We start from the raw sequence: 25,448 nt of genomic DNA, 5'->3' as shown, positions 1-25,448 counted from the left end.
CAACTTCATGCTTATGATATCCATTTGTTCCAGCACCATTTGTTGAGAAGACCATTTTTCCCCATTAAATTATCTTGTCACCCTTGTTGAATATTAATTGACCATAAGTGCAAGGATTTATCTCTAGATCCTCTATCTATTCCATTGTCCATACATCTAGCCTTAGGCCAATTCCACACTATCTTGATAACTGTAGATTTGTAGTAATTTTTCAGATCAGGGATGTGAGTCCTCCTACTTTGTTCTCCTTTATCAAAATTGTTTTGGGTAGTCTGAGTCTCTTGCATTTCCATATGAATTTTAGAACCAGTTTCTCAGTTTTTTCACACACACAAAAAAAGGCAGCTGGGATTTTGACAGGAACTTCATTGAATCTGTACATCTGCTTATAGAACCCTTTTTGATCAAGTGATAAACCAACACCCCCAAAGTGTGTTGCCTCTGCTGTTCTGTAGTATTTGGGGGGCAGCTTAAATACCAATGGAATGGCTTTTAAATCAAATCTTGCTTACCAAAGAATATTCTATATATTCTCATATTTTCTACAGACCGTGTAGCTCCCTATCATTTTTCTTTCTGGTTGAATCTGACTTTCTAATCCCTAGTGCATTGGATGAATGCTAAGCCAGTGGGTCCAGGTTCTGGCCGAGGACTGTCCAGTCCATTAAGATCCTATTAGTATGGATGAAAATTGGAGAGCTCCACATCTGTGGCTTTCCTTCCCTCTTCCCCATCTCCGAGAATGGAGTGATGCTGATAAGTCACCAGGAAAGGTACAGGCACCTCTGGGGAAGGCTGGTGGTCCTATGATTTGCTGGCATGGGCACTGGTCATTCCTGAGGAGGCCTGGGGCCTTCATCACCCACCAGGACAACGACAACGATGCTTCTGTTGTTTCCATTTCATTTCCTACCAATTCACAGAGGGAAAAATGTCAACCAGAATTTGGTCCATTTTAAGTTTGTTTCCACCATATCTTCCTTAAACTTTTGGCACGTGTGACATTTATTTACTGGCAAGAACTTGCAGGCAGTAAAAAGGAGTAAAGTTACCCCAGTGTTCATTGCAGCACTATTTACAATAGCCAGGACATGGAAGCAACCTAAATGCCCATCAACAGAGGAATGGATAAAGAAGATGTGGTACATATATGCAATGGAATATTACTCAGCCATAAAAAAAGAACGAAATAATGCCATTTGCAGTGACATGGACGGACCTAGAGATTGTCATACTGAATGAAGTAAGTCAGACAAAGACAAATATCATATGATATCGCTTATATGTGGAATCTTAAAAAATGGTACAAATGAACCTATCTACAAAACAGAAATAGAGTCACAGATGTAGAAAACAAATTTATGGTTACCAGGGGTGAAAGGGAGGAGAGGGATAAACTGGGAGACTGGGAGTGACATATACACACTACTATATATAAAATAGATAACTAATAAGAACCTACTATATAGCGCAGGGAACTCTACCCAATATTCTGTAATGACCTATATGGGAACAGAATCTAAAAAAGAGTGGATATATGTATATGTATAACGGATTCACTTTGCTGTACACCTGAAACTAACACAACGTTGTAAATCAACTATATTCCAATAAAAATTAATTAAAAATAAAAATTAAAAAGGAGTAAAGTGTTAAAGGAAAATCTATAGGAAAGCAAGCAGCAAGCCTGATGGCTTGCTTCTTCACATATTTAAATATCACTGTAGTTCAGGATTTTTATTGGATACATGAAATGCTGCTGAGAAAAGTAAAGTTAATTGGTGTTTCTTAGTCTCTGCAAAGAGCATTGTGAACCCCTGGGGCTCCACCCCTGGAATGCACTTGTAGAAGCAACCTTCACCTCGTTCTTTCACCCATCTGACCTCACTGAGGGATGCTGGGAAATGACACTAAGCACCTCTGATATTATCCACCCAACCAGTACTGGTTAGAACAGCCTCTGAAGCTGAAGGATGGTACCTTATCTCCTGTCATCCACAAAGGAGGCAATAACACTAATTATTTTATGATAGCCAAAAAAAAATTTTTTAAGGAAATAACCTAAATACCAACAATAAGGGATTGATACATAACTTATAGATCATTTAACAGTCTATTATGGCAATATTAAAAATGATAGGGGCTTCCCTGGTGGCGCAGTGGTTAAGAATCCACCTGCCAATGAAGGGGTCATGGGTTCTATCCCTGGTCCGGGAAGATCCCACATGCCGCGGAGCAACAAAGCCCGTGCGCCGCAACTACTGAGCCTGCACTCTAGAGCCCACGAGCCACAACTACTGAAACCCGTGTGCCACAACTACTGAAGCCTGCGCGCCTAGAGCCCATGCTCCGCAACAAGAGCAGCCACCGCAATGAGAAGCCTGTGCACTGCAATAGAGAGTAGCCCCCGCTCGCCACAACTAGAGAAAGCCTGTGCGCAGCAACGAAGACCCAACGCAGCCAAAAATAAAATAAATAAATAAAAATAAAAATGATAATGCCTATGTGTATTTATTGTTGCACAGAAACATTGGACATATAATGGTAAACAGAAATTACAAGTTAAAAAAAATAGAATTTCTAAGGGGACTTCATTCAGTGAAAATCGAACATCTCTCTCTCTCTTTAGATATAACCTCATAGAGAAAAGTCTAAAGTGTTATACATGAAAGGATAACAAACATTGTGTCTGGGTGATAGCATTTGGGATAATTTTAACTTTTTTTGATTTGCTTATCTACATTTCTCAATTAATTGTCAGTAAAATTGTAGGAGAGGTTATGAGAAGACACTCTGGACGTACAACACACGAGACCCAGGAACCAGGCCTGGGAAGGCGGGCAAAGAGCTCACACGCGCAGCAAGTTCGAGTTAAGGAGACAACTACTCACTTATCCAGCAGGTTCTCCCTTGGTATCCGAACCTTGTCAAATCTCAGAATCCCGTTATCAACACCATGCAGACCTAGAGAGAGCAGACGGGAAACGGAGCTGTAGGGGGCAAGTTTATGTGCATCAGAAATACTGTCCAGGCCACTTCCCAGGTCTGTTGCTGCTAAAACGCAAAGCCCTTTATCTCACTTCCCGAATTGTTGCTGCTTTCTTATTTGGGGTGGGGATGCTGTTTGCTTGTTGCCATGAAGAGTGGTGCCTGCTTCTCCAGCCCCCTCCTTCCTACCAAGAATAGAGGAGAAAATGCTAGACCCTCTGTGCAGCCCACCTGCTCTGAGGCCAGCTGGGGGGTGGGGTCTGGCGGGGACACAGCTTCCCACCTGAGCAGTTGCTGTGACTAGAAAAGGGAGAATTCTAGGCAACTGAAAGAACATCAGACTGAACACAGAGAAGGAGGAAAGCCCCTTACGCCCCCCAGTGACGCAGAACTCAAATTCCTCCCCCTTCTCGGTGCTTCCTCCCCAGAACATGGGGTGAATTTGTGACAGCAAATGCCTAGAAGACATTGGGAAACGGCCAGAGGGACAGCAGTGGGTGGGTAGGGTGACCATGTCCGAAGAAGTTTCTTAAAATCTGCCAGATCCATTTCCTCAGAACACCTGTCGGAATCTGGGGTCTATTTTTTGTTCTTCTCACACTTAGGGAGACTTACTCTGGGAGAAAAGATCTTTTTTTAGTGCAGGTCTTGTTTAGAACATCACCCCTTGACAAGGTCACAGTGGTACTTACGAGCTTACAAAGAAACCAGCTCAGACTTTCTGGGTTTGCCAGTGTCATGAATGTCTGGCACCACTTCATGAGGGCCGGGTGACCCCTCTACTCTCAACAGCACTTGACACGTCAGGTGTTTTCAAGGGATCAGGGCCTCAGTCACCTAAAGCACTTGCAGCCCATTCCTGCAGGCACGCAGTGGTCAATATCCCTACAGGGCCAGGGTGAGTTTAGCCCCATCCTCCAAAGGATCGTCTCCTCCCCCTTCTCTTCTGCTCTTTCCTCTTTTTTCCCTTCTCCCCCCACCTGCGTTTCTGGCTTCACTTGGCTGGGGACAACCAGTGGAGCCCACAGGCATGGCCTGCTCTCACTGAGCATTCTGGGTTGCACTGTGTCTCCCCCAAGATTGATATGTTGCAGTCCTCACCCCTAATACCCGTGAATGTAACCTTATTTGGGGAAAGGGTCTTTACAAAGGCTATCAACTTAAAATGAGGGCATTTGTGGGCCCTCATTCAAATGACCGGTGTCCTTATAAAAAGAGGAAATAGGACACAGACAAGCACACAGGTAGAACGCTGTGTGACCATGAAGATGGCCACCTACAAGCCAAGGAGAGAGGTCTGGAGCATATCCTCCCCATCCCAGCCCTCAGAAGGAACCAACTCCCCTGACACCTTGACCTCGGACTCGTAGCCTCCACAATTGTGAGTCGATACATTTCTGTTGTTTAAGCCACTCAGTGTGAGTACAACAGCCCTAGCAAACTAGTCCACGGAGGCAATCCTTAGGACCCACTGAGGCTGGTGGCTCTGGGCCATGAAAGAGAGAACCTCAACCTGCCCTCCAAGGGCCCACAAGTCCAAGAAGGAGAGAGGAGACGAAACAGCTGGGGACAGAGCTGCCTCATGACTAGTAAACACGAGAGGCTGGGAGAAATGGGACCAATGCGTGTTCATAAATGGCAGTCTGCAACCTTCTCTAACTGCCATACACAGAAGACTAATCAGGCTTCAAAATCAGAGTCTTCTCTGCCTTCACTGCTTTCATGAGTTAGGTTAGATTCTCATTGGGTGGGGTAGGGAGCAGGCAGGAAGTGCAAAGGAGGGTGGGAGAGGGGTCACCTAGGGACTCACCTCCTTTATACATCATATCAATAGCTGTCACTCCTGGGTACATGCTTCCGTTTTCATCGCGGACAGGAACGATGAAACAGTGGGGCCCTAAGGAAGGTGAAGAGACACTAAAGTCTCTAAAGATATGATCAAAGCTTTGCTCATTTCCTCGGACAGTGTACAATTATGTTGATCTTGAAATTCAGTTTGTTCTATGACTGTGCACTGCCCATTATAGTGTCTAATGTTGAATGTAATGATAAATCGTCTCATCATGTATATTTAGGAGATAATGTTAGTGCTGAATTTTTTTACAAGGTAGAAACAGCCCTCTGAGGTGGGTTTTCTGTGTAAAGTACTCACGGGAGAATAGTACTAGTAAAGGGAAATATCCTAGGTTTCTGTGTCGGTAACAAACCTTGAGATCTTCCGTTTATGATGAGCTAGGCAAAGACTGCTGCATAATTCCCGTACGTGGCGTTTCCAATGTACATCTTCTCAGCATTTTCGCATGGTGTGTCGATTACAAACTCCTACACAGAAACAGCAAAGCAACAGAGTTTTCTTTCTTATGGCTCATTTCAACTCCTGGGTTCAGTGCAATGAACACTGTGAAACAGATACATATCGTGTAGCTGCACCCACTCGGGTGATTTCACAGAAAAGGAGCAGACGACCCAAAGTCGCCTAATTCAACCTCGGGAGCTCAACACCACCATGCTATCACTGCAGCATGCACTGTTCACCTCCACCTTAATTCTGAAAACAACTGGAAATTAAAGTGCTTTGTCAATGAATATTCCAGTCAGGAAAATACGTTGCCACTTTTCGATGGATGAAAGTTGTTCATTCACTTCTTCCCGGTCTCTCTTCTTTGTCATGTTGCACAGGCATGTGTACTATTTGTCTGAGCCTGTGGCTTTAATGTATAAAGGCTTTCTTCATTGTGCTTCTTTCTCTCTAGACTACTCCACACTGAGGTTCTGACTTCTAAATAATCCAGCACCAAACCCCTAAAAGCCCTGCTGATATGTATTCAGCTCTGCACACGCCCCTTGCCCCCAAACACTCCACCTTCGAGATTCACAAGAAAGGAGGGAACATCCAATGATCTGGGGCCCCTAGTTAGATAAGTCCATGTCTATGTATTTCATTTTGTCTACTGGGCATTGCCCCTTCTGGAGCAAACGCTTGGTTCCTCATGCCCTCCACTGTTTCCTGGGTCTTGAACGTTCTTGCCTTTAAGGTATGGGTCTGTTGTTTAAATGGCCACTAACTAACCAAAGGTTACATGTGTACACCGGGACGCAAACTAGACTACTAGGCAACCGTGACCCATTCCTGCCATTGATTAGAATCTCAGCCCAGACAATTTTGATTTTTATAAAAAGAAATACCTCATTTAAGCCTTGGGATGATTGTTTCAGAACCTGCCTCTCCATTTTCCTCATCAATGAATATAATAATAAAAGGTTCCCTCAAAAGCTCATATGGATAAGCCCTTAAACCGAAAAGCATTTGCCAACAATTCTCTATCTTATCAGGGAAAGAATCTTAGAACATGCCATCTAGCGTGTCTCCATGATACGACCAAGGATTCCAACTCAAAACAGTCCAAAGTTAGTACTGGTCAGGAATAAGCAGGGGGAAAAATGTATTTTTTTGTTTTCACTCTGCTCAAAACTCTGCCTTCTTTCTCTTCCTCTCCAGGAGCTAGAACAGGATCACCATGGAAATGCCCCCATTCACTTCTGGGTCCTCCCTCATTCTGCTTACCACCTGGGATACCCTTCAACCTTGTGTTAAGGAGAGACGGACCACAACTGCCAGCTCTGGATACCAGGTACCTGGGACAGGTCGGAGAGTCCGGGGCGGGTGGGGAGCAGGGGAGGGGGGGTGGAATGGTGAAAAGGCAGAACAGCAAATTTAATCAAAGCTGACAATATCGAAGATGTGGCTGAACCAAACCGACAAGCTATTGATCATGTAAAGATCATCTCAGATTTCACATTTTTAAGTATACAGACTGCACTTTCCCTCTGGCCAAGAAATACAGTCTTGGAGCCCAAGAAAACATTCCCTGACACATATGTGCACAGGGAAACTTTTAACACAGGCGAGGGCTTTTCAGAAACATAAATGGACAAGCTCTTTTTAAGTCTCTCGAGGCTGCTACCCTTGTCTTATCAGGCCAGCCAGGACTTCTTAAAGAAAGGAGTTATTGTGAGTCTGGTGGGTGCAGTAACAAACAACAAAACTCACGTGGTGAGGGGATGCTAACACCTTAGGGTGGGAAGGGAAGTAGCGGAGAAAGGTTGGCCTGGCAGAAAAGCTCTGGTGGGGCAGGGAGGGGACAGGAGGCCATCTGTTCCCATCAGCATCTGATCTACTCTGGGAAAGGAAATTTGTCACTTCTGGCAAAAATACTTGATTTGGAAAGTCTGCCTCAGCCAAAACTCTGGCATTAAAGCTGGATCTATGTCAGTCCCCCACACACTACCATATATAAAATAGATAACCAATAAGACCCTGCTGTATTGCACAGGGAACTCCTGTGCAATACTCTGTAATGGCCTATATAGGAAAAGAATCTAAAAAAAAAAAAAAAGTGGACATACGTATATGTATAACTGATTCACTCTGCTGTACACCTGAAACTAGCACAACATTGTAAATCAACTATACTCCAATAAAATTTTTTTTAAAAGCTGGATCTAAATAACGCACGCCATGTGTGTCGGTTCCTATTATAATTAACTGTTGAAGGCCAACAAAACGGTCAGTCCTGCAAGCACTAAAAGAGACGGCCTTGGCCAGAGAGCTCTTAGCCTCATTTATTTTTGCGATTTTGCCTAAACTGTAAAAATAAAACTCTCTCTTACCTCGAAACTCTCCATGCCGCTACTCAATCCATCATCCAAAAATAAAAATAAAACAACCAACCCACAGGAATGCCCAACCAAAAAATGTAAGAGATTGAAACTGCCCTGGAGGGAGAGAGGGCTCATTTGATATGCTCTAACATTTAAAAAGGGAAATGAAGGGGAAAACACAGAAACCAATGAAGGAGAAAGCCATTCCCTGCCAAGCCAACCCTCAGTGGCCTGAGCTTATGATGGGCTTCTTCCCTCCCTCGGGAAGCAGCACGTTCACCAGCGTCTTCTCATCATTACGATTTCAACTTTGCAACTCCCCTGCCGAGAGTGGCAGCTGCCACAGCGCAGCAGGTAGCTAAATCATTTATGTTGTTTGGGGAAAATGGGACTAACACAGGAAAATGATTTCTGTGCAAATAATAATAATAATAATTGTAAGAAGAAACAAATAAATAAGAATTGTGAGTGGGATTTTTCTTCCCTTTGATGACAGCAAGGTGACCTCAATACCACGGTTTCGGGAGAAAAAATGGGGCAGCCAAAACCCCAAAGATGTTTGGTCAGTGTCCCATCAGGAAAGCTAAGTTGTTAAGGACAATCCCCCTTGAACCTGAGATTCTCTCGTTAATTGCATAGCTATAAGTCAGTTGCCTAACCTCTGTGAGCCTCAGTTTCTCCACCTGTAAAATGCGGACAAGGATATCTTCCTATAACATTATAGAACATTTAACACAATGTTGCATGCAGAGTACTTAGCCTGGCACTTAGCACACGTGCTCAATGCACAGAAGTGGCTTATTACCACGTTCATGGGATTGTTGTTGTGACGGAGTGTGGTATACTATACTACACAGAGAGAGTTTGACACAGACCTGGCACAGAGGGAGCATTCAAAAAGTGGCAGTCTTTATTCTGGTTCTTACTATGACCTTGGACATCACTGGCTGCTGTAGAGAACTAGCATCAGGACAGAGGAAAGGCAGGACATCCTCTAAAAAAACCCTCACCTGCATCTGTCATTCTAAGCGCTGACCACCTCCAACTAGCATTCTTGGGTCAGAAAAATCCTGGGAACAAAACTCCAGATTCCAAATATGTGGAATCTGAAAAAACTGGTACAGGTGATCTTATTTACAAAGCAGAAGTAGAGACAGAGATGTAGAGAACAAGTGTATAGATACCAATGGGAAAGGGGGGAGGTGGGATGAATTGGGAGATTGGGATTGAAATATATACACTATTGATACCACGTATAAAACAAATAACTAATGAGAACCTACTGTATAGCACAGGGAACTCGGCTCAGTGCTCTGTGGTGACCTAAACGGGAAGGAAATACAAAAAAGAGGGAGTATACGTATACGTATAGCTGATTCACTTTGCTGTACAGTAGAAACTAATACAACATTGTAAAGCAACTATACTACAATAAAAAAAACTTTTTTAAAATGAGGGAAGAAAATAGAAAAACAACAACAACAACAACAACAAAAAAAAGCAAAGGACAAATTCAGCCAAAATGAAGACTGAGTCACCACACACACATGCATGAGGCAACACCCACCAAGGTGCTGGGAGTAGGAGCTAAAGACATGGGGACAGGGGTGGGATTTACAGAGCAGGGTTTTTGCTGTGACCCATTTGTGGAGAGACATCAAGTTAGAGGGTCTTACCAACATTCTGGAGTTCATCCCATATAATAAAGTCAGATTGTTTTGTGAAATTCTAGTGTTGTTTTTTTTTTAATTAATTAATTAATTTATTTATTTATTTATTTTTGGCTGCATCAGGTCTTTGTTGCTGCACGTGGGCTTTCTCTAGTTGCGGTGAGCGAGGGCTACTCTTCGTTGCGGTGCGCGGGCTTCTAACTGCAGTGGCTTCTCTTGCTGCAGAGCATGGGCTCTAGGCATGCGGGCTTCAGTAGTTGTGGCTTGCAGCCTCAGTAGTTGTGGCTCGTGGGCTCTAGAGCGCAGGCTCGGTAGTTGCGGCGCATGGGCTTAGTTGCTCCGCGGCATGTGGGATCTTCCCTGACCAGGGCTCGATCCCGTGTCCCCTGCACTGGCAGGCGGATTCTTAACCACTGTGCCACCAGGGAAGTCCCGGTGTTGTGAAATTTTATTTCGGTTGCCATGTGGATTTGTGTGCAGGTCGCAGGTACAGACATTGCATCATGCCAGCACCGAGGACCTGGCTCCCAGAAGGAGGCCCCAGCACACACAGTGCCCTCCTGCCACACACATCACACATGGTGCACCGCTCTTCCACCCCTTTACCTGCTACTGTTAGGAAGGACCACAAAATGGATTAGGTCCTGTTCTCACCAAGTTTTTCCAGAGCGTTAAGTTAATGAGTGTACATAACAGGCTTGGAGCAGTGCCCGTCCCACAGTAGGTGCTGTGTAAGTGTTGGCTGGTGTTAGACTCAGGAAGACTGAGCCTACGTCCACTAAAGCACTTAGACGTTTCTTCTGAATCTGAACACCGCCCCCCCCCCGCCTCAGAGCACACACAGCAGGGGTGAAGGTGGACTCGGGAGAAAGGAGAGTCCGTTGTATACAGGTCCGCTGCCCAGAACCGCCAGAACCCCAGGCAGAATCCTCACCTGTGCAGAGAGGTCAAAGGTGGCTTCCGTCTGGATCCCTCTCACGTTGCTCCTGTGGCCCCTCTCGGTCATTGCAAACATCCCCGTGTATTTCTGCTCCTGGGGTTTACCGGGTGTTAGAAGGGAATCAGCTAGTCAGACAGCTGCTCTAATTGCCTACCTCTCAGATCATTAAGAATGGTGGCGAGAAAGGGAGCGGTGAGTTGGAGATAATTATAAAAATTCAGTCTGGTGACAGCTAATGTGATAACAATATGACAGACTCAGTGCAATTTTAAAAGGTAGTCAAATTCTCATTTCAAACAAAGTTCTGGCTGACACTAATTCTCTGTTTTATTTTCTCTTTCTGCAAACACACCCACACCCCCACACACACCCCTAACTACTGTGAATTTTTAAGGCTCTCCGTAGACGGTATCTATGGAGGTACGTGCCATACCTGGAGTGGCTGAAGCCACTTAGTTACACGTGCTGGGCTTCCGAGACTCCTGATGGCACCACCGAATAGCCAGTAAATTATTCCACACTGGAAACAAGGAGATTACAGGCCATTGTTAGCAAGAGTCAACAACTTAATGGTGACCAAACCCACTGGGCAAACTCCGTTCAAGGAACACCGATCAGCTCATCAAGCTTTACACAGGCCTCGCTAAAGCGGCAAGGCATCCATGTCCTTCCCCTCGCAGCCTGTACAGCCCCAGTTCCTCTGGGCAGACACAGCTCACCGTCTCCTCTCTTGGAAAGGTCACCCCTACAGCACGAAGCATCCGTCCTCCATCCTCGGGGCTGCCCGGCTTACCCCATCAAATGACTGCTCTGAATGTTCGTTCTGCCTTGTCTGCTCAGGGTCTAGCTTAGTGCCTGGTACACTGAAGATGTGCAACAGCGTTTGTGCACGGACCCCAGCTGCCTGCAGAGGTGAGCTGTACCAGGAGAAACCCTCCACAAACAGGAAGGTCAACGGAGGAGGCCAGGCTGCAGAACGAGCTGGTACTTGGCTAGGGATGAGACAGGCTGGGCTCAAGTCCCAGCTCAGCTGCTAGCTGGCTGTGGGGCCTTGGACAACGACACAAGGACATAGTTTGCCCACCGGACAAATGCAGTGAACGACGAGCCTCCACTTCCTGAGCCCTCCCGCCTTCCAGACTCTGAGCTCCACATACTCACTGACCCTCGTGACCCCCCTGGGAAGAAAACACCGTCCCCCTCATTTGACAGATGGGGACACTGAGCTTCAGGAGAGGAAAGTGACCTGCCCACGGATGCACCTGAGAAAGCGTGCAGGGCTGGGGTTCACACCCACGCTGCCTGACACCTAACAGCCCTTCATACGCTTGCTGCGAGGATTCAGAAGAGAAGGAAGGGTGGCTCGAGCAGGGCCGTTTGAAGGGAGCAGGGGACTGACTGTAAAGACAGGAGAGCTCAGTGTGCAGACATTTGCTGTGCCTGCCGGTCAGCATGCCCCCGCTCCTAGAAACACAGCCCCAGGTTCCCTCTGGGGAGCCCTCTTCCCCCAGAATCAGTCCAAGTGGTTCATGGCTAATGTCAACCTCCAGCCCAGCTTTAGGATGAGCCTGGGACCCAGGACCCAGGACCGGCCCATCTGCATAACATCATGGCCAACAGGGATGCTTCGGGATGGACCCGAGATCTGGATGGGTCCAATCACAGCTGCCACTGGGACACATGAGTCAGCTACTGGTGAAGAGAAACTCTTTTTGGAAGCAGCAGAACCTGGAAGAATGGAGGCTGGGGCTCCTCTTGCCATCACGAGAGCTGGTGAAGGAAGCCAACACGTGGGGATAAAGGTGAGGTGAAACCGAGCGATGAGAGAGACCAGGTCCCACACACCCACACCTGAAGCCAGCTACATACACCCTGGACTCTTCGAGTACAGCAGCCAATAGGTGTCTTTTTTCTGGGGTCACTGCAATGGCATGAGCCCCAGTGGACACAGTGACCCACAAGGAAGACCTTGCAGGGAAGTGGCAGAAATGGCATCTTCACATGCTCCTGTCTGAGAACTGTCATCAGCCTCTGGTGAGGACCAGTCCCTGCACCACACGTGTGTGATCAGCCTGACGCTAACTTCCAGAAAGGCCGCCCCAGCGACTCAGACTGAACCACTTGACCAGGTGAAACGCTCTGACATCACGACGGACGAATTTCACTAATCACACCTCACATAGGAGGCGCTTTTCATTTGGAGAATCGTCAAGTATCCTCGGAAGATGCTTAACGCCCTGATTTCTCAGAGCCCTGCTCTTCGGAATCACTGCCGACCCTGCAAATTGCATTGCTAATTCCAACCCGGGAAAATGGAATCCATCCAGATGGTAAATTTTTTTTCCCCTAAACCCTCCTGGAAATCAAATTAAAGAAAAATATTTTTCTAAAACTAAAACAGGTTGAATTTTCCAGCCTTAAATCTCTTTGGCTGGTGGCTAAAACGTTCTTTACAGTATAGTTTTCCTAGGTTTTACATTTTTTCCTTCTCTTTGGAAAGGGGAAAACAATGAGTGTTTCAGCCACCTTTTGAAAGACTCCATTCACTAAATGCTATTAGTAGGAGCACTGGGCTGGGTGAGTGAAACCCACAGGTTTGTGGAAAACTACAGGAGTTCACCGAGGCAGTGCCTGCGGGACCCTGATCCCCACAGTCTGTCCCAACGTGGGCCTCTTCCCCCACGTGCTGACCAGTGTGTTGCCAAAGCCACATGCTCTGAGGAGCAGGGGATCTGACCAAATGGGGGCGCCCCTGGAGGGCTCTAAACAGACGACTCCTTGGCCCAATGTACACTTTGAGCAGGTGCCTCCCGTAAGGGGCATGGAGCCCAGCCTGGCAGGCAGACCAAAGGTGCCCAGCAGGCGGCCGCCACGGTGAGCCGGCGGGTGGTGGTCAGACTACAAGCCAGAAAGAGGGCCCTCACCGGGAACTGAATCAGCTGACAGCTAGATCTTGGACTTCCCGGCCTCCAGAACTGTGAGAACACTCATTTCTGGTTTTTAAACCGGCAGATCTGTAGCACTTTATCATGGCAGCCCAAGCAAACTAAGACAGGGTGAGATGATTCATATAAGGCAAAAAGCTAGCCGTCATGGGGAAGAAGAAAAGGAAGCAGGTCATGTTTCTTTGGGCTGTAGAGCCCGTCCAGATTGCATCAGCCTGCTTGGCGGGAGACCTTGGGCTGGCTCCCAAGCTAGAGTGGGGATTCAAAGCCCTCAGGAGAGAAAGTCTCCCTGGCACCTCTGTCCTTTTCCCGCCCCCTCCCTGTGAGTCACTCTCCAAGCAGCCCCTGGCTCAGCCAGCACTTGGCTGCATGAGTTCAACTGTGTTTGTCCAAAGCACTTAGGGATGCCTGGAGCCTCTGGATGACATGGACCCGGCGGGAGAGAGAAGGCGCTCAGGCCTGCGGGGTGCAGATGACGCTGATGAATTGATGCTCAGGTTGACGGTCAGCTCAGGTGACCAGGAAAGCCAGCAGGGGCCTTGGGCTGGCATCGAGATCTGGGGAAGTCGTGACCAACCCAGGGCTCACCAACCTGCTCCCGAGGCACTGCGTCCCCTCCCTGGAAGTCTCCCTCCAGCACCAACAGGAAAGGCAGCCACGGCCTCCTGGGCTAGACCAGAGGCACAACCTACACGTTCCGCTAACTGTCTAGAGTGTCCAAGCACAAGAAAAAAACTCCCCTGCAATGAACGACGTGTGGGAAAGCAAACAGGGTGAATCATCATTTTTGTTAAATTTTCCAAGATTTTTTTATTGTGGTACAATACCTATAACATAAAGTTTGCCATTTTAGCCATTGTTACATGTACAGTTCGGCGGTATGAACTACATTAACAGTGTTGTGCAACCATCACCACTGATTATAAAACTTTTTCATCACCCCCCAACAAACTGTGCCCATTAACCAATAACTGCCCCCATTCTCCTCTTCCCCCAGCCTCTGGGAGCCTGTAATTTACTTTCTATCTCTATATGTTTGCCTATTCTCAAAATTTCACATAGGTGGAATCATACAGGGTTTGTCCTTATGGGTCTGGCTTATTTCACTTAGCATCATGTTTTCAAGACTCGTGTTGTAACATGTACCAGAACTTCATGCCTTTTTATGGCTGAATGATATTCCATGGTACCTCCAATATTTTGTTTATCCATCCATTTGTTGACAGACACTTGTATATACAATATTTTGTTTATCCATTCATTTGTCGACAGACACTTGTTTCTTTCCACCTATCAGCTACTGTGAATAATGCTGCCACAAACATTGGTATACAGGTATCTATTTGAGTCCCTGTTTTAATTCTTTGGGGTATATACCTAGGAGTGGAACTCCTAGATCATATGGTAATTCTAAATTTAACCTTTTCAGTAACTGCCATACAGTTTTGATTCTATGCATTCATTTAATATTTATGTACTGACACCTCCTACGTACCAAGACTGTAGACAGAGACAGTCTTCAAGGAGTTTGCCCTCTAGTGGTGCTAAGAGACAAACAACAGACCTGTGAATAAATACATCAATCCAAAATGGGTACACTGTATATATGTACCATATCTTCTTCATCCATTCCTCTGCTGATGGACATTTAGGTTGCTTCCATGTCCTAGCTATTGTAAATAGTACTGCTATGAACACAGGGGTGCATGTGTCTTTTTGAATTACAGTTTTCTATGGGTATATGCCCAGTAGCGGGATTGCTGTATCATATGGTAGTTCTATTTTTAGTTTTTTAAGGAACCTCCACACTGTTTTCCATAGCAGCTGTATCAATTTACATTCCCACCCGCAGTGTAAGAAAGTTCCCTTTTCTCCACACCCTCTCCAGCATTTATTGTTTGTAGATTTTTGATGATGGCCATTCTGACCCGTGTGAGGTGATACCTCATTGTAGTTTTAATTTGCATTTCTCTAATAATTAGTGATGTTGAGCATCTTTTCATGTGTTTGTTGGCCATCTGTATGTCTTCTTTGGAGAAATGTCTATTTAGGCCTTCTGACCATTTTTTGATTGGGTTTTTTTTTTTTTTGATATTGAGCTGCATAAGCCGCTTGTATATTTTGGAGATTAATCTTTTGTCAGTTGCTTCGTTTGCAAATATTTTCTCCCGTTCTGAGGGTTGTCTTTTCGTCTTGTTTATGATTTCCTTTCCTGAGCAAAAGTTTTTAAGTTTCATTAGGTCCCATTTGTTTATTTTTGTTTTTATTTTCATTAGGAGGTGAGTCAAAAAAGATCTTGCGGGCTTCCCTGGTGGTGCAGTGGTTAAGAATCCGCCTGCCAATTCAGGGGACACGGGTTCAAGCCCTGGTCCGGGAAGATCCCACATGCCACAGAGCAACTAAGCCTGTGCGCCACAACTACTGAGCATGCACTCTAGAGCCCGCGCGCCACAACTACTGAGCCTGCGTTCCACAACTACTGAAGTTCGCATGCCTAGAGCCCGTGCTCCACAACAAGAAAAGCCACTGCAATGAGACACCGCAACAAAGAGTAGCCCCCGCTCGCTGCAACTAAAGGAAGCCCACGCACAGCAATGAGGACCCAACGCAGCCAAAAATAAATTAATTTAAAAAAAAAAGATCTTGCTGCGATTTACATCAGAGAGTGTGCTGCCTATGTTTTCCTCTAAGAGTTTTACAGTGTCTGGCCTTACATTTAGGTCTTTAATCCATTTTGAGTTTATTTTTGTGTATGGTGTTAGGGAGTGTTCTAATTTCATTCTTTTACATGTAGCTGTCCAGTTTTCCCAGCACCACTTATTGAAGAGGCTGTCTTTGCTCCATTGTATATTCTGGGCTCCTTTGTCACAGATTAGGTGACCACAGGTGCGTGGGTTTATCTCTGGGCTTTCTATCCTGTTCCATTGATCTATATATGTTTTTGTGCCAGTACCATACTGTCTTGAACACTGTAGCTTTGTAGTATAGTCTGAAGTCAGGGAGCCTGATTCCTCCAGCTCCATTTTTCTTTCTCAAGATTGCTTTGGCTATTTGGGGTCTTTTGTGTTTCCATACAAATTATAAAATTTTTTGTTCTAGTTCTGTGAAAAGTGCCATTGGTAATTTGACAGGGGTTGCATTGAATCTGTAGATTGCTTTGGGTAGTATAGTTGTTTTCACAATACTGATTCTTCCAATCCAAGAACATGGTATATCTCTCCATCTGTTTGTGTCGTCCTTGATTTCTTTCATCAGTGTCTTATAGTTTTCTGCATACAGGTCTTTTGCCTCCTTAGGTAGGTTTATTCCTAGGTATTTTACTCTTTTTGTTGCAATGGTAAATGGGATTGTTTCCTTAATTTCTCTTTCTGATCTTTCATTTTTAGTGTATAGGAGTGCAAGACATTTCTGTTTATTAATTTTGTACCCTGCAACTTTACTAAATTCATTGATTAGCTCTAATAGCTTTATGGTGGCATCTTTAGGATTATCTATGTATAGTATCATGTCATCTGCAAACAGTGACAGTTTTACTTCTTCTTTTCCAATTCGGATTCCTTTATTTCTTTTTCTTCTCTGACTGCCGTGCCTACGGCCTCCAAAACTATGTTAAATAATAGCATCGAGAGTGGACACCCTAGTCTTGTTCCTGATCTTAGAGCAAATGCTTTCAGTTTTTCACCATTGAGAATAATGTTTGCTGTGGGTTTGTCATATATGTATGGCCTTTATTATGTTGAAGTAGGTTCCCTCTATGCCCACTTTCTGGAGAGCTTTTATCATAAAGAGGTGTTGAATTTTGTTGAAAGCTTTTTCTGCCTCTATTGAAATGATCATATGGGTTTTAGTCTTCAATTTGTTAATTGTGTATCACGTGTATCACGTTGATTGATTTGCATATATTGCAGAATCCTTGCATTTTGCTGTGCAGTAGAAGCTAACACAACATTGTAAAGCAACTATACTCCAATAAAAATTAATCTTAAACCCCCTCCCAAAAAAACATGATCATAAAAAAAAAAAATGGGTACATGCCATGACAGAATACTGTAAGGCACAAAGACAGATGACAACATGTAGGTGGGATTTAAACTGCAGGCTTGAGGGAGGTTTACCTGAAGGAAGGACACTTGAACTGGGACTTGAAGAAGGAGCAGGTGTCAGGCAGGTGAAGGAGGGGAAAAGATCGTTCTAGGATGATAGCATGAGTGGTCCAAATATGGAAACAAGGGACTGAAAGAAGGCCAAGACAGCAGATCTCCCGGGCAGGACTACATGGCACAGAAGGTGTCGGGAGACGTGAGTGTAGGGCCACACCACACGAGAACCTGTGAGACATGTCAAGGGTTGGAGGGTTTCTCTAAAGCATAACAGGAAGGGGTTTTCAGCTGAGATTGATGTGATCAGAGAAGCATTTTTAAAGATCCAGTCCTTTAAATCTATTCAAATTTCCTTCTAGGACACTCAGGAGTAAAACTTTCTTAAAAAGCTTTTTATTGTGGAAAATTTCAAACAAAATAGAAGAGTATCATGAACTCAGTGATGCCCAGCTCATGATCCATTTTATTCATCTTTCCCCCAATTCACTCTCCCATTCTATACCCCAGATGATCTCGAAGTTTATCCCAGACATCCTGTCATTTCATCCCTAAGTAGTATTTCCTATGCATCTGTGAAAAATAAAGACTCTTTTTTTTTTAATTTATTTATTTTATTTATTTATTTTTGGCTGTTTTGGGTCTTTGTTGCTGTGCGTGGGCTTCCTCTGGTTGAGGAGAGCAGGGGCTACTCTTCATTGCGGTGCACAGGCTTCTCATTGCAGTGGCTTCTCGTTGCAGAGCACGGGCTCTAGGCACGCAGGCTTCAGTAGTTGTGGCCCCTAGGCTCAGCAGTTGTGACTCACAGGCTTAGTTGCTCCACGGCATGTGGGCTCTTCCCGGACCAGGGCTTGAACCTGTGTCCCTTGCATTGGTAGGTGGATTCTTAACCACTGCACCACCAGGGAAGCCCTAAAGACTCTTTTTAAAAGCATGACCCTACAACCATTATTCCACCTCAAATATAATAATAATTCTTTAATACTGCCAAATATCCAATTTCAAATTTCCCCAACTGACGTCTAATTTTTCTTTAGTCTGTTGTTTGAACCAGGATCTAAATAAGGTCCACATATTGCAATGGGTTGAAATGTTTCTTAAGTCCTGCTTGAAACTACAAGCTGCCCCTCCCTCCTTTGCTCAAACATTCCCTATGCAACTCTGTGCACCAGGCTCAGTGCAAGACCCTGGAGGTGCAGAGGAGAGGGCTCCCCACCCAGAGAGCTGCAACATCCTATGAAGACTTCCCCATGGTCATGGCCCACCAGAGGCTTGCTAAAGAGAAGGCAGGTGTGGGCATATGGTAAAAGCACCAACAGAGGATCATGAGTCTGAACCAGGACCCTCTAGGATTTCTGTGAGGAGGATCTATTTGCTGCATCTCAGCTGACTTTCTTCTCTCTGGAAGCCACAGCCAACCCATCCCAGAGAGAAGAGACCCTGCCTGGATGAAATCATAGGGAAGCCAGTTTTCCCCAAAGGACCTAATGGTGGGTGCCCTCACCCCAGCTGGTGCTCACAGATTTCTTCATTTTTAATTCCTACCCATTTTTAAATGTCTACACTGCAGAACAGAAAGAGTTTCCATCTTGGACTCATCAATGATTGACCTGGTTTCTTGTCTGATCATTCATTCATCATTTTCTAATTATAATTTCTCCCCTTTGGGGACATCAGGACTGGATATTCACATGTGGGGACTGATTTGGTGATGCAGTGGTGTCCAGGGAGGGAGAAGAGGGCACATGCAGGGCCGCATGCCTGCTGGCAGGCTCAGGGCACAGCGAGGGGCCATGGCAGTCACACCTTTCAAGCTATTCTGTTTACCATCCTTGGTGAGCTGGTACATGCAAAGCAAGCCCACAGTGCGATGCCATTTTATACCCATTTGATCAGCAAAAATGGAGAAGTCTAAGAATTCCAAGTGCTGTGGCACATTCACCCAAAGGAATATCTTTCTGTAGTCAAAAATGAATGAACTTCCATGTATATACCATTCTGGAAATGGCAAAACCATACAGGTGGAGAATAGATTAGTGGTTGCCGAAGGACAGGGATGGGGTAGGGGCTGGATGCAGTTGAAAATGGGCACGACTATAAGTTTCTTTGTGATGACGAAACAGCTCTATATCTTGATTGTGGCAGTGGTTGCATGATACTATATATAGGACCAAACTGCATAGAGCTACACACGTGCACACACACACAAACGCACACACACAGCTGAGTGTAAAAACTAGTGAAATCTGAATAAGGTCTACAGTCAACAGTACTGTAGTAATGTTGATTTCCTGATTTATACTGCATTACAGCTACATAAGATATCACCACTGAAGGAAACTGGGTGAAGGGTTCACATGACTCTATGTACTACTTTTGTGACTTCCTGTGAGCATTATTATTTCAAAATAGGAAGATTTTTTTAAAAATAAACAAAATGACTACAGTGGCATGCAACAATATAGATCAATCTTAGTGATAATGTTTAAGTGAAGAAAGTACATCACAAATGACTACGATACTGTTTGTATAAAATGAGAATAAAGGAAATTGACTGACATAAATGCAAAAAAGCTATACAAAAAGCAAAGCAAAGAAAAACAAATACAGTATTGAGTATAATGGTTGAAAAGGAAGTCAGGGGGATGGGTTGAAAGGTGTACCATCTTATAAACATCTAGTGCAGGAATAGACTGATGCCTATGGAGTCTTTTTTTTTTTTTTTTTTACTCCTTGTCATTCAAAACCATCAGTTCATGAAGGGCAGGCTGCCCAGTGTCTCTCACCTTTACTCCTGTGGCCACGTCTGCTATGGAGAGGACTTTTCCTATAACCAGGCTCCGACTGACAAAATTCTTTGTTTTCTCTGCCTGAAAACATGACAGACCCAATGTCAAGATTTTCTTACGGTTTTTTATGACCATTTAAATGAACATTTTTTAAAATAATAAACAGATGTTACTTTTACAGTAAAAAAATTCAACACAGCAAAAGCAATTTTTAAATTAAGAAATAATTCCATCACTCTACTGAACAGTAGCCAATGTTTTCATCCCTTTTTAAAAAACTTTTATTGAAGTATAGTTGATTTATAATATTGTGTTAGTTTCAGGTGTACAGCAAAGTTATTCAGTTTTACATATATATATATATATATTTTCTTTTCAGATCTTTTCCATTATAGTTTATTACAAGATACTGAATAAGTTCCCTGTGCTGTACAATAGGACCTTGTTGTTTACCTCTTTTATATATGGTAGTGAGCATCTGTTCATCCTTTTTAATGGGGTCGTCTGGTCTCTGACCACAGACGAAGTAGTTAAAGACTCTCACATGATAGGAAGTCGACTGCATGTGCATGGAGGCCAGCCCCTGGCAGACTCCCCTTTGGCCTCACGTGGCCTTAACCAAGTTTGTCCCTGGGCCCCCTCACCACTACCACGGTTCTACATAGCAACTCAGACCTGCAGCATCTCTGCACCGACGCTCCCACCAACAGCGAGCAGCTGGCCCAAGTCCAGGTGACAATCTTGACGTCTTGGACAATCTTCCAAGACAGAGGATTTGGAAGATTTGGGAACATTCTGGACACAGGAAAAGCAATATTCTTCACTTTCCTTTCTAACCACAGAGCATCTCAGGGCTTTGATTACAAACCATGAGGTCCGGTCCCCCTTTGTTACCCTCTTCTCCCTTGCTGTGCACATCAGCCTCGAATCCCAAAGCTACACAAGCACGCTCTTCTCCACCAGCGAGAAGTGGGACAGGGCAAGAACACTGTCGCTGTTTTATTTTAGAATTTCAGAGGCAGGTGGCATTTCTTCCAAAGGTAATGGGCCCCTGAGTGTGTAAATTCCAATTATCTGTTGTTGGAATTAATGCTAGCCTTTCTGATTCACCAGTCTCTTCTGAGACGCAGCCTACAAAGCTGGTGCTTGTTGCCCACGTGCACAAGTGCATACGTGTGTGGTGCGTGTCTGCCTGTGTGTACGTGTGCGTACGTGCGTGTAAACCGCCCCACCAGCAGCAGGAGGAGCCGACCTTTCTTGGAGGACTCTCAGTTTCCACACTGGCTTAGACTCTCTCCCCAGACATACGTACTCTGCTTTCCCTCCCATAGGTTTTTACAATGTTTCTCTCAAGCATTATTAATTTTATCAAGCAGCAGACTGTCAAGATTTATGACTCTTATCGTGGCTCAAACCCAGTGCATCTTGTATTGATTATTTCCTAAAATACCTCCAAGGCTGGAGCACGTACCACTGCCTGGCTCCAGTATCCGCTCACACGGGAGGGTTCGTTCCCAGCAAATAATAAAAAACAACTGCAGCGGATATTCGCGGGCTTTTTCAGAGGGCCCCTGGGTCCTCTGTCCCGACAGAGATCCCCACAACAATCCTCCAGGAGGAGCTGAGCAGGACAGGAAGTGCTGACCCCGTGTCACAGATGGAAAAGTCTAGGCTCAGGGAGGTCAAAAGACTTGTCCAACCAGGGTCACCTAGTAAGTGGTAGAAAAAGGGCCAGAAACCAGATCTTCGTATTCTTCACATGGACCTCTTGTCCCCAGCCCTCAATGTCCTTCATTGTTAAGCAGGAGGGAGCCCCGGGACCCTGGGTGGTCCAATCTTTACCGCCAGCCCACCCCTCTTTTGCACCCCCAGCCCTGTCGCAAGAGAGCACCTGACACCAACACGTCCCAGTGCCCAGGTAACCGTGCTGACGGTCACCCCAGCCCACCTCATTCCAACACCCCCCTCCCCTTAAACCACCTGCTCTGCTGGAGCCAAACCTTAACCATCAGGACTAAGTAAATCCCTCAGAATCTCCAACCAGTCATGGTTTTCTTCATATTTAATTCTCTCCATTTACACTGTGGATGCAGGAGAAAGACTTTGTCATTGGTGGTATCCAACTGTGGTCATTTTTACTCACCAGTTTGAAATAAACTGCAGTCACATTTGCTAAAGAACCAATCCCAAATGTAGCCATCCTGGAGCATTATAAATTGTTCGTGACAGTTCTTTTCCTTCCCGAGTCTCTGCACGGGATCGCAATCTTTGCTGTTAGATCTGATGGGCAATGCCGTAGGAGTTTGCCATTAATGCTGTGATGTTGACTGAAGCATTCATTTGGGCTGGTCCATCTCAAGACGTCGAGCAAAACTAGTCCAGAACTAAGATGAGGCTTGATTTGATGGATTTCCTTACTAGCATATATTTTTAAATATCTTTTCCACACGTAAATTCTCTCTTCAGTTCTTCTTTCATTTCCGATCCACTAATTGTTCTTAAAGAATGTCTAATATTGACAAGGTTCCCCTCACATTCAATTGGCAGCATACTGAACTGCCCATACTCATAATGATCAATCAATAATTAATGCATTTTTCAGCATACATTTTTGCAGTATTTCTACTGTATCAATAGCTGCCTTCATTTAGATTTAATATATTCAAGCCAAACTCAATTCCCAGATCAGACTGTTAGTTTATAGTAATTTTTAACGATAATGATTCCATAAATGTATGGAGAATATACTCAAACCTGTATTTTATCCTAAATTATACCCCATGCTATTTACATTTCTGCTTAATAAATTCAAACAGAAGGAAGGTAGTTTTCCCTAAAATAAACCCCATTTCTTTGTAGAGCACTTGATGTATCAGACCTTCATGATGTAATATTCTGTTACAAATCAAATTCTACAAAAATGTATATTTTTGGTTTTATAAGCCCAGAGAGTCTCTAAAAGACAAATCTTCTTCTTCAACTAAAATCAACTTGATTCAACACTGCTTGGGCAATCTATAATCTGAGCTGTCTTCCCTCTGATATTAAAGACCCTTGCTGTCCCCTTTATAAGCCATCAGTGGGCCCCATTAGGAGCCCTACCAAGAGGGGGTATGAATCAAGTTGATACAAGCATTCATGCACAAGTCTTTTTGTGGATATGTGTTTCCATTTCTCTTTTGTAAACCCCCAGGAATGCAACTGCTGGTTGAAGGGTAGGTTTATGTTTAATATTGTAAGGAAGTGCCAAACACGTTTGCAAAATGATTGTACCATTTTCCATTCCGACCAACAATATATGAGAATTCTAGTTGCTCCACATCCTCATCAATATTGTCAGTCTTTCCCATCTTTAGCTATTCGTGAGGGACTGTAGTATCACCCCATTATGGTTTAACTGTGCATTTCTCCAATGACTAAAGATGCTGAGCATTTTTATATGCTTATTGGCCATTTGGACTCTTTTATAAAGTGTCTTTCAAGGATTTTGCCCATTTTTTAACTTGGGTTGTGTGTCTTTTTATCATTGAGCTCTAGGAATTCTTTATATGTTCCGAGTACAAATCCTTTGTATCTGGACATAATTTTTTTTCAGATATATGCATTGCAGATATTCTTTCCTAGTTTGTAGATTGCCTTTTTTTTTTTTTTTTTTGGCTGCGTTGGGTCTTCATTGCTGCGCGTAGGCTTTCTCTAGTTGTGGCAAGCAGGGGCTACTCTTTGTTGTGGTGCACGGGCCTCACATTCTGGTGGCTTCTCTTGTTGCGGAGCAGGGGCTTGAGGTGTGCAGGCTTCAGTAGTTGTGGCACGCGGGCTCAGTAGTTGTGGCTCATGGGCTCTAGAGTGCAGGTTCAGTAGTTGTCACATGTGGGCTTAGTTATCCTGCAGCATGTGGGATCTTTCCGGACCAGGGTTCGAACCCGTGTCCCCTGCATTGGCAGGCGGATTCTTAACCACTGCACCACCAGGGAAGTCCTGTAGATTGCCTTTTTATTCTCTTCATGATGTCTTTTGATGAACAATGGTTTTTAATTTTGATAAAGATTACCTTATCAGTTTTTTTTCTTTTACACTTTCAGCATTTTGAGGTCCTCTCTAAGAAACCTCTGCCTTCTCCTTTGTTCTTGTACAAACCTTGTAATTGTGTAATTTGTGTTCAGGTGTATAATACACCTCAAGTTTTTTGTGTGTGTAGTGTGAGGTCGGGATCAAGGTTAAATTTTTTTCTATAGTTTTATCAGCAGTTCCAAAGCCATTTATTGAAAAGACTTTCATTTTCCCATTGAATTGCCTTGGCAACACTGTCCAAAAATCAAGTGAACATAGGGGTGTGGATTTATTTCAGGACTCTTCATTCTGTCCCATTAATCTATGTGTCTATCCTAATGCCAATACCACATAATCTTGAGTAGCTTTTTAATGTCTTGAAATCAAATAGGGAGAGTCCTCCAAATTCGTCCTTTTTTAGAATTGCTTTAATGATTCTAGGCCTTTTACATTTCCATGTATGTTTTTTGAATCAACTTATAAATTTTGATCAAGGAACTATAACACTTTTAAAATAAGCATTACATTGTGCTTGCCTTCTTCCTCTTCCCCATCCACCCTTGAGAAAACCCTCCAATGACTCCAGTTACCTTGGCAAAAAATCCAAACTTCTCACTGTGGCCTCCACGTCTGACTCTTCTTGCTCTCTGCTGTTCCTTATTCTCTGCTGATTCTCTCCTGGGACCACATAGTGGGATCCCTGACCAGAGTGCTGGGAGGATTCTGTGACAAAGGCTGTCTGTGGCCATTGTACTTCTGCCCTCCCCAGGGGCCTTGACTACTCCAGGAAAGCCCAAGAGGGGGAGGATGAAAGGTGACATTCCCACGGCTCTGTCCAAAGACATTTTTCATCTGTCACAACATTACTGCAGTATTTTGACAGTTTTGGATTTTCCAAATTCTTCCCTTAAATTTAATGCCTCTTGTCTGGCAGCATGCTTCATACCAAATTCCTAGCTGCCTTGAAAATTTTTCTGATTATTAGTGTAATCACATAATTTATCAATACTGACAACATGTAATGATGAATGCATCGTATTGACATCACCAGCCTGATGCATGAGCTTACTTCGCTGTTGACGAAAAGTGTATTATTTTACATTAATTTTAACTGAAAAGAGTGATGGATTATGTACCTTGCAACTTTACTGAATTTGTTTATCAGTTCTAACAGTTTTTTTGGTGGAACCTTTAGGGTTTTCTACATATAAGATCATGTCGTCTGTGAACAGAGATAGGTTTACTTCTTCTTTCCCAATTTACCATGCTTGATTTTTATCCCCAGCATCGACAACCATCTGACATAAATG

General features: G+C 44.3%; 1 protein-coding gene across 1 annotated transcript in view; it reads right to left on the bottom strand.

Annotated features, from left to right (window-relative positions):
- Positions 1-20,662, bottom strand: part of ACOXL (acyl-CoA oxidase like) — a 317,745-nt gene extending 297,083 nt beyond the window's left edge. The window contains 7 exon segments of the mRNA XM_036873780.1: positions 2,892-2,964; positions 4,799-4,885; positions 5,196-5,310; positions 10,255-10,353; positions 10,694-10,780; positions 20,089-20,172; positions 20,636-20,662. Of these exon segments, the coding sequence (XP_036729675.1) occupies positions 2,892-2,964; positions 4,799-4,885; positions 5,196-5,310; positions 10,255-10,353; positions 10,694-10,780; positions 20,089-20,172; positions 20,636-20,662 (572 nt within the window).
- Between the last annotated feature and the right edge of the window lie 4,786 nt (positions 20,663-25,448).

The sequence above is a fragment of the Balaenoptera musculus genome, chromosome 13, assembly GCF_009873245.2.
Source record: "Balaenoptera musculus isolate JJ_BM4_2016_0621 chromosome 13, mBalMus1.pri.v3, whole genome shotgun sequence".
Taxonomy (NCBI): Eukaryota; Metazoa; Chordata; class Mammalia; order Artiodactyla; family Balaenopteridae; genus Balaenoptera; species Balaenoptera musculus.
The sequence above is the reverse complement of the archived record's forward strand: the minus strand, read 5'-3'. Positions and strand labels throughout refer to the sequence as shown.